Raw genomic sequence first — 10,005 nt, 5'->3', positions numbered from 1 at the left:
CCCCAAGCCCAGCGGGCGAGGCCCCGGGCGCCCCGCAGCCGCCGCCGCGCCATGCTGCACCTCGGCGAGCTTTCCGGCCCCGACGCGCTGCTGCTCAAATCCACCGAAGGCTGTTGCGTCGAACCCGGCGCTGAACTGCCCCGGCTGCCCGCCAGGGACGCTCCCGCGGCCGCTGGCTGTCCTGGAGGTGAGGAGCGCGGCCAGAGGTGCGCGGGTGGGGGCGCGCGGGGTCGCGGTCGCCAGGGGCTGGCGCTGGCGCCGTGGGGATGCAGAGATGGCAGGCGCGGGGGCGCGGGGCGCGGGGCGCGCACTCCATCACCCCAACACCCCCAACCCCGGCGCGCGGGCGCTAGGCCGCCACCACCTCCGCCCGAACCTCTGCGCTCACCAGGGCTCCCTGTTGCCTGTGCACGTGTGTTTTGCCTGTGCATGTTTGTGTGTACGTCCCGGGGCGTATGCTGGCCCCTGCTGGACCACGCTATGCAAAAGACGCTTTGCCTGCGTTCGGTGAGCTCCCACGGCTTCCTAGGGAGGGACTGCAGGTAGAGACAGCTCTTTAATGTGCCCGGAGCTGATCCCTGCTCCCTCTTCAGCAGGCGACTTCCTGAGCTGGGCTTTGAGCAACTGCGGCGCCGGAGGGGACTTAGCCGACTCCTGCTTCCTCGAGGGTCCCGCACCCACGCCCCCTCCGGGCCTCAGCTACAGCGGTAGCTTCTTCATTCAGGCAGTACCGGAACACCCGCACGACCCGGAGGCACTCTTCAACCTCATGTCGGGCATCTTGGGCCTGGCACCCTTCCCCAGCCCCGAGGCAGCAGCTTCCCGGTCCCCTCTGGATGCCCCATTTCCCGCAGGTCCCGATGCCTTGCTCTCGGGTCCGCAGGACCTTTACTCCCCGGATCTGAGCGCGGCTGCCTTCTCAGAGGCGTTCTGGGAGGCTTCGCCTGCCGCGGGCGCCCCCTCGCAGTGCGTGTATGAGCCTCAGCTCTCTCCGCCCGACGTCAAACCTGGTCTTCGGGCTCCTCCGGTGTCTCCAGCGCTGGACGCTGCCTCGGCCTTCAAAGGTCCCTACGCCCCCTGGGAGCTGCTTTCTGTCGGGGCCCCAGGGAACTGTGGGTCCCAGGGAGGCTACCAGGCCGCCCCCGAGGCTCGCTTCCCCTCAATAGGAACCAAGATTGAAGACCTGCTGTCCATCAGCTGCTCCGCCGAGTTGCCGGCCGGCTCGACCAATAGACTCTACCCATCCGGGGCCTACGATGCCTTCCCGCTGGCCCCGGGTGACTTAGGGGAGGGGGCCGAGGGCCTCCCTGGGCTCTTGTCCCCTCCTAGCGGGGAGGGAGGGAGTAGCGGCGACGGCGGAGATTTTCTGGCGGGTACGCAGCCTCAGCTTTCCCCGCTGGGCATTCGCAGCGTCGCCACCACGGACTTTCCAAAACCTCTCGTGGCCGACATTTCTGGGAGCGGTGGCGTGGCTGCACCAGCCGTGCCGCCGCCGTCGGCCCCTTTCTCCCAGGCCAAGACGCGGCGCAAGGGGCGCCGTGGCGGCAAGTGCAGCGCGCGCTGCTTCTGCCCGCGGCCTCACGCCAAGGCGTTTGCTTGCCCGGTAGAGAGCTGTGTGCGGAGCTTTGCGCGCTCCGACGAGCTCAATCGCCACCTGCGTATCCACACGGGCCACAAGCCCTTCCAGTGCCGCATCTGCCTCCGCAACTTCAGCCGCAGCGACCATCTCACCACTCATGTGCGCACCCACACTGGCGAGAAGCCCTTTGCCTGCGACGTGTGTGGCCGTCGCTTCGCGCGCAGCGATGAGAAGAAGCGGCACAGCAAGGTGCACCTTAAGCAGAAGGCGCGTGCAGAAGAGCGGCTTAAGGGCCTCGGCTTTTATTCGCTGGGCCTCTCCTTTGCTGCCATGTAATCAGGAGCCGAGTTTGGAGGTTGGGCGTGGAGGTTGGGGCGTCGCCACCTGGCGCGCACAACAATATCTGGCCTGACCCCTCCCCTGTCTTCTCATTTTCCCCTCGCACGGCCCGGGTCAGGCCTCCAGTTCTGTCCAGTTCCCTTCAAACGCCCGCCGCACACGCCCCGTTCAGCACCAGCTGCGTGGATAGTTCCCGCAGTCCAGGAGTTGTGTTAGTGTCTGCCGCGATCTGGGGAAAGTCCTCTCCGACCACCCACTGAGTAGGCACTTACTTGGAACTCAAGAGTCTTTTGTAACTGGCGCGCGCCCCACAGCCTCCTGTATAACCCCCCAGAGATAGGGTGGGGCTGCGCTGAGCCGGTCTCGCGCGGAACTTTGTACAGCGATGTCGTTTCCAGAAGCCATTGGTTGTAACGTTTTGCTTTGGGGTTGTTTCCTTTTTGTTGTCGTTAATTTTTGTAAAGCAGACGCTACTCTAAGCAGTTGACAAAACTGTTTATTTTTGCAATTAAAATTATTGTGCTAAAAGCTTACCGAATCTGCCATGTAAGCAACGCCTGACCTAGGAGAATATATGCCAGAAGACAGAGGTCCCTATGCTCACGGGTATAGGCTCTGAACATGTTCCAAACCTGCTGTCAAGCACATCTAGAATGCAGCAACACATAGTAGGCATTCAATAAATATGTATTGAACTAATGAATGAATTTAATCACAACTGACCAGAAGGCTAGAGTTGATCCTGGAACTAGAAGGTGGTTGAAAGGGGTAGGTCTAAATATTTCATATGTGTTATCCTCTTTAACCATCACAGTTTCTAGTTAAGCAGCATAAACCCCATTTCAAAGATGAGAACGCAGTGTAGGTAAATTTGTAGGTAACCTAGCTGGAAACAGGATCAAACAGCTCTGACTCCACAACCAGTGCTCATTTCCCAACACTAGAAAGAAGGTGTCTGAGCTTAATCCAACTGCTTGAAAAGGCTTCCTGCTAGAAAATCAGAAACAGGTTTGGCAACTAGAGGGAGCCCTAGGCAGTACCGACAGTGGCAAACAGTTGTAGTATTTCAGTGTTTTTGAATACACAGTGTTTGTTCAGTGTCATATGCGTGCCAGCCAGTGCCTGTATATTGGCTCAAGAGTCACATGATGGAAGGGCCAAAAGGGTCTCAGCATTCAGCTGGACTACTTCTGAGTACCAAGGAGCAGGCCCTGCCAGCAGCTCACAGCTATTTGCTCTTCCCATAAAAGATTTTCTTTAGCAGGCAGCAGCCAGCACCTGCCGCAGTCCTTTGCCAAGCTTTCCTTCCAACTGATCCTTTCATGGTTTGGGGGAGGGGCAATGAGGAGAAGGCAAGAAAAGCATGCTGCTGTAATGAAGAAGATGGGTCTCCCTCTTTCTCTCTCTGAACTGTCTCCCCAAAGCTTTTACCTTTATTCCCCCACACACACACTTTGGGAGTTCTATGCACCCCTCTTCCCTCCCTATTGACTTTCTCTGCTAAGGTGGAGCTCCTAAGCTGAGCTGTTCCTGAACAGAGCACAGCTCTATGAGGCCAGAACAACCCAGCCTCTGATCTTCTGCTCCCTTCAACGTCTCCAGCCCTGGGAATTGAACCAAGGACCTTCACACTGAGCTGTATCTCCAGCCTTTATTTTTTTAACTTTTTAATTTTGAGACCTGCTCTCACTAAGTTAATAAATTGCCCATACTGGGCTTGAATTTATGGTCCTCCTGTCTCAGATTCCTACAGTGCTGGAATTACTGGTGTGCACACCACACCCAACTGTCTTCTGTTTTCTCCACCCCTCTGCTGTCACATATGCTCACATTCCACTTGCACAGTCCAGTTGACCAGAAACTAATCCAGTCAAAAAATTTCCTCTTTTTTTTTCTTTTTGAGACAGTGTCTCATTGCATAATTCGGGCAGGCCTTCAACTCACTTTGTAGCCTAGACTGGGTGCCTTCCGCAGCTTCCTGAGTGCTGGGATTACAGGTGTGCACCATCACACCTGCCTCATCCCTCTCTCCCCCTCCATATTAAGTTCTTTCACAAAGCTGAGTATCATATCTAATAAACTAGTCTGAGGTAGAGAATTTGATGTTACATCTTCTAGGAGAATTAGCATTTTAGAAGAATAGCCTGCAAGGGTCAATATGTAATGCTTGGAGTGGCTCAAAAGATGGATTGATTGCCAGGCAATGTAATAGGTAAATGGTAGAGTCCAGAAAATAAGATAATGGTGACCCTCATTGTCTAACTACTGAAGTGACTAGGTCATTCACTCACAGGCATGGACTACCTGACCTTGCTTTCCATGTGCAGTAGGTTAAGGAATAGCACAAAGGCCCATATCTTAAGCAGCTGGTCACAGCCCACACAACATAAACAAAGAAAATGTGTACATAGGCTGTGGGTATCCAACTTCTGACCACTACCTGCATTCCCTCAAGTGTCGTCAGCTGTGGTATGGCCCACCTTGTCCTCAAGTCCTGATGTTAGGCCTAGTATTACTGATGAGAAAATGGAACTTCAAAGAAGTGACTTAGCAGTAGTCCTAGTATCAGGGCCTAGCCCAGTGCTAGAACTTTTGCCAAAAAGCCCATGCTGTGTCCCCATTTACTGAAGCTTTCCCTAGGGATCTTGAGGGAAGAGGATGTTAGGCCAGAGAGGGAGAGAATAAAGTCAAATAATCAAAATCAACCCAGGTCCAGGACCCAAACAGAATTGGCAGCTGTCAGAGAACTTTTTCCTTACTTACTCCTCATTTTCATCTGATCTTCAGAGTGGAAGCATCTCTCAAGAACTCATATTTTAATTTTCTTCTTCCTCCTTTCAACACTATCCTTGGAGAGCATGTTCACTGCTAGTTTTTTAACCATCTCCTTTACCTAGACAACTTCTAAATCAGACCGTCTCTCTATGGGTGCCTACCGCCATTTCAGATACAACCTATCTAAAATCAAATCATCCTTCCATTTACCCAATCAGTCCCTGTTAATATGACAATCATTTGTTTAGTTCTCTAGACTCACCTAAGGTAACTAGAGTTCTATAGAAATCACCTTTCTCCCTCCTTTACCTACATATTGAGGGCTCTTACTGACATTCTTCAGAGTCATATCTAGTCTCACTCCAAGCACACTGTTCTCTTGTGTGTATTGTGATTTTTACCCTGTGAGCTCATCTTCAGTGGGGATTTATCTGGGTAGCAATATTCTGTGGCCTAGGTAAAGGATGTTTCTCCTGTAGTTTTGTGTTTGCTTGTGCAGGCCCTCTAAGACTACTACCTGATGGTAATCAATCATTTGTTAATTTCTTGGCTTGGGGTTCTGGTGTCTTGTAGGTAATCTGACTTCAAACTCCAGCTTAAAATTTTTCAGAGGTAGCTCACTTTATCAAAGGCCCAGGTCAGGACAGATAAGAAAAAACTCCTTCTCCATCCCTTCAGAGGTTTGTTTCAAAACATCTTTTGCTTACATTTCTTGTTCTCATTTCTCTTTTTAAAAATTCATAGAATTTCCAATTCTAGCAAACTTCAACTTTGTGAAGCAGTCTACATACTCTGTAGTAAGTCTTTGAGTTATCCAGTTGACAGTGTTGCTGAAAACTTAAGCCAAAAGATGTTGATTCCACTACTATTATTTCCTACATCTTCTGTATGCCTGTTGCTAGCATGTTAGTCCGTGTCAGTGATGGCAAACCTCTTAGAGCTTTCAGTAATGCAAACAACCTGCTGTGGAATGTGAGCCACAGGTTTGCCGCCTTATCACACCTTGGCTGTGATAATCACAATAATATAGTTGGGTGGAGCGTGTAGGATGTTTCATCTACGTCCCCACTGTGTAGAAGACAAAACTGTGATCAAGAGATTTGGGGATTTTCTTTCTTTCTTTTGTTTTTTGTTTTGTTTTGTTTTGTTTTGTTTGTTTGTTTGTTTGGTTGGTTGGTTGGTTTTTTTTTTGTCTTTTTGAGACAGGGACTCATTATGCAGTTCAGACTGGGCTTCAGCTCACTTTGTAGCCCAGGCTGGTCTCAAATTCACAAAGATCCTCCTTAGTGCTGGGATTATAGGGTTGGGAATTTTCTTAGCAATACACAGTAAGAGACTACAGTGGACCTTGAATTTGAGCCTCCCATTTTCAAGACCAGTGCATATACAAGATGCAAGCAGAAATATAACATGTATCTAAATTTTAAAAAACTGTATTATAGTAAAAGACACATTTCCATTATTCTCTCAGAATACTCACTGTGAACACACTTGTCCCACCATCTTCGCAATTTTCTGAAGCAGTTCTGGCAGGCTTAGTATTATTAGTTGTGCCGTCATAACTGCTGTGATGTACTGAATTCAAAATGTTTACATTTCATGGTCATTTTGACTTTAGAGACGAGCCAGATGTCACGTGGTGCCAGGTGAGGTGGGTAAGGGCACACTGTATGTTTTTATGTGTAGGAATTTTCATAAATGTTTTATTTTATTTATTTATTTATTTTTTTTGGTGGAACTTGGGATTGAACTCAGACCCTTGTGCTTGAGCTATCTCCACTGAAATGGCTTATTCCACTGAGCCATCTCCCCGGCCCCTTCATAAATGTTTTGAATCAATTCAGGACATTGAGGCAGCTATAAAAAGTACAAGGTCAGACATGCAGAACTGCTTCAGAAAGGGGCAAGAACTATGGGATAAGAGAGAGGGAGAGTACTCTGAGGGGAATTCATGGCAATGTGTCTTTTATGTAGCAAATTTTATTTCTATTTAAATATTCACCATTGTGAGTCTATGATTGTGTGATCATATCTTGTACAACACTAATGATGAAAATGCCTTAAAGTATCCTTCATAGAGCCAACGGACCAAGGCTTCCACCTTCCCACCAAACTACACACACACCCTTGCAGTTATAGCACTTGTATATGATCCAAATTCATCTTCCAACCTCCTCCACCATCTCTCCCTTTATTTTTCGCCTTTCCTCCTTTCCTCACCTATTATCCAAATGCTCCCATCCTTGAGCTGGTTTTGAGCCACATTTTTAAATTCCCATATCACCAGATCTACTTCCCAGAATACTTAAGCACTTCATTGTGCTCCTTAGTTGTTAATCTCCCCCTACCAAGCCTCTAAAGGAGAGGGGAAGAAATGGGGAAGAAAAGAAAGAACAGGACTAGAGAGCACGATGACGGAGCAAAGGAGATACAATGAAGCAGAATCGGAACCGGCCTAACTATGGGGCCCATGAGCAGAGGGGGACCATCCCTCCAGATAGTCTGGGCCTGTCCTGTGATTCTCTCTGCCTCAGCTGTGGCACCCCAGAGGTGACGTGCCTTTCACCAAGAGAATCAGAGTCAATCTCTTTCTCTCTCTCTCTCTGTTTTTCTTTGGCCTACATGGAGTGGGATTCAGTTTAACATTTTTAGAACCGTTGTTCCCATAACAACCAAGCAGGAACTGTTGTCTATGAAATGTAGCATGGTCGCACATACGCACATGCACACATGCACACCTACATATATATTCCCAGGAACATATGCACGCATACAATTAAATACATATGCATATGCTATGTATACAAATACATACCTGCATACACTCATATGCACTCACATGCACACCCCCACACGCACTCCGGCATGCATACATGCATTCACACATACTCCCCTGCACACATGCTTATTCACAGGTACATGCCAGCACATATATGTGTATGCATGCATTCACATACACATATACACAAAAGCACATATAGACATATACAGCCTGCCTCCAGTTGCTTCCACACATTCATAGGAAGCACTGAGTTAGGACAGATATTACAACAACAAAGGTGGAACCAAGACAATATAGAACTACTTTTGGCTAACTGCAAAAGCAAGTAAACTTGAGGAATCTGCATTTTGAGAGGAGAAGGGTCTTCAGTAGTCTTCATTACAATGTAGCAAAAATATGACAGGAGAATGCTGTGGTTGAACACAGACTGGAGTTGACTAACCTGTACTCAAATCCTCATCATGCTATTTGTTGAGCTCTGATCTGTAGCTTCTCCACCTGCAAAGGGGGGGATAATCATGCCTAACTTGAAAGGTTTATTAGGAAGATTAAATGATATGCGTAAAATGATTAAGCATGATGCTTGGCTAATAGAAGTTGTTAGTGTTTAAATTTTAGGAGAAGTGATTTCTCATTTGCTCGATTTAAGAAGACTTCTTGGAGGAGTAAAATTCAGGAGGTATGGAAAGGAAGAGAAGATGGAAGGGGGTTGACTGCTAGGCCATTGTACAGCCTCCAGGCCTTACTAAATTTTCCTTCCTCCTAAAGCTATCTGACAAATCTATAAATTGTCCTTCTTGACACAAAATGTCCTGATGCCTCCACCCTTCATAGGAGCAGGATAGAGCCAGCAGAAGTCTTCAACAGCCTCAAATTTGCTGGAGAATCCTGGGGTTAGGTTGGACTTCTGCTCCGCTGCAGTGCGACTGTCCCAGAGCCCTGCCCCACTCCTTAGGTGGAAATACCAGCTCGTCATTTCCTCCAAGCCTCAGCTCAGCCCTGGTCTTAGTAAACCCCAAACCTTGTGTTTTCTTAGGCCCCACTCCAGCCCTGGTGACTTCCTCCAAGCCTAGGACAACCAGATTGTTCCTGCCTCACCAGCTGACTAGGCCTTAAGCTAGGTGGGGATGTTATAGGCACTCCAGGCCTGTGGAGCCCAGTTTCTATACTGGCCAAGTAGTGGGCTTGGATGGGAGGATACTAGAACCATGTTTCCTGCCTCTCTCCTACCATGTCCAGAAGGTTATTTGTGACACAGGGACACGTATTCTACATGACACTGTAAGTGAAGAAACCCTAACCCAGCTGTGAACACCGCCCAAAGGGGATTGTCCCAAGAAGACTCCGGGAAGATTTCATCCGACCCAAGGTTGTAGAGTGCACGACCCAGGTGTGCTGCTCAAAAGGCTGCTTGAGGACCCGAGCGCATTTCCGTTCCCTTTTCAATCAAATCCTGGGTGGGCGGTTCTGTAGACTTCGGGTCAGAAGAGTGCAGGCCCTAGCGGAGTATAAGGTTAAGGGTGAAGAGAGTGTGAATAAAGGTGGGCAGCAGAAGCCACAACAGAGGTGCTAGGAGCACAGAAGTGAGTGTACTGGGCGGTTCCTAGAGGCGGGAAGATTGGTGCCCGGGAGCGGTGCAGCGCCGGCGGTCTTTGCAACCTCTGGGCGGTGCCGCGGACCCCTCCCCCACCGAAGCCACCTTCGGCGGAAAACGTGGGGTCCCGACGCAGCCGCTTCTGGCGGCTTCTGCCGCTCCCCAGCTCGTCGGAGAGCCCGCCCCGGAGGAGGGGCCGACTCCGCCCCACCTCCGCGCTGCCTCCCTCCCCCTTCCCTGGCTGTCCTCGGGCCGCGCGCCCCCTCCTCCCTCCCCTCCGCCTCCATCCTTCCCCCACCGGTTAGGGCGCCCCTCCCGCTGCGACTGGCTGGAAGGCTCGGCCGCCCCAGCCCGGCAGGGAGGCGGGGGCGCTGGCCGCGGCGGCCACCCAAGGCTGCGGAGGGGAACGCGATCCGAGGCCCCGAGTCGGCCCTGCGTCTGGACCTGGCACGCGGGGGCTGTCTCTGCACCCCCGCCTACGGCCGCAGTGCCTGGCCTCGCCGCGGGGTGGAGGAGGTAAGGGCGAGTGGCGGGCGCGCTTTGGGACCGCTCCTAGAAAGGCGAGGCGGGGAGGACCCCAGCCTCTGCCTCCTTCTTTCCCTGCTTCTCCCCATTGCCCGCCCAAGGCCCGCGAGGCCGCCTTACCCGTATTCTGGACAGGCCCCGGCAGAGCCTGGAAGGAGTTAATTTAAGGAATTGAAATCAGAACGGTTTGAGCCCAGGCTTCCCCTCCCCCCTCCAGCCTGTCGCTCCCAGAGCCTGTTTGGGGGACGGGGGCGGGCTCCAGAACCCCACTGGGACACTGGACCTTGGAAAGCTAGGGACAGTGGGACGAAGGAGGAGAGTCCCCCAAAACCCCAGCCCTCCCATCTGCTTCTGAGGGAGTGGGGGAGGGGCTTGTTGCTGAGGCCTGGCCAGACACCTGTGCGGGTGTCC

General features: G+C 51.2%; 1 protein-coding gene across 1 annotated transcript in view; it reads left to right on the top strand.

The window, feature by feature from the left end:
• Nucleotides 1–2,446, top strand: part of Egr4 (early growth response 4) — a 2,732-nt gene extending 286 nt beyond the window's left edge. Inside the window, exons 2-3 of the mRNA XM_023718492.1 lie at nucleotides 1–187; nucleotides 594–2,446. The exon at nucleotides 1–187 is cut by the window's left edge and continues 61 nt beyond it. Coding sequence (XP_023574260.1) covers nucleotides 1–187; nucleotides 594–1,915 — 1,509 coding nt within the window. The 3' untranslated portion in view covers nucleotides 1,916–2,446. The remainder of the gene's footprint in view (nucleotides 188–593) is intronic.
• The last annotated feature ends 7,559 nt before the right edge of the window (nucleotides 2,447–10,005 follow it).

The sequence above is a fragment of the Octodon degus genome, unplaced genomic scaffold (assembly GCF_000260255.1).
Source record: "Octodon degus isolate 3935 unplaced genomic scaffold, OctDeg1.0 scaffold00058, whole genome shotgun sequence".
NCBI classification, from domain to species: Eukaryota; Metazoa; Chordata; class Mammalia; order Rodentia; family Octodontidae; genus Octodon; species Octodon degus.
Note: the sequence above shows the minus strand (reverse complement) of the source record. Positions and strands in the feature narration are given on the sequence as shown.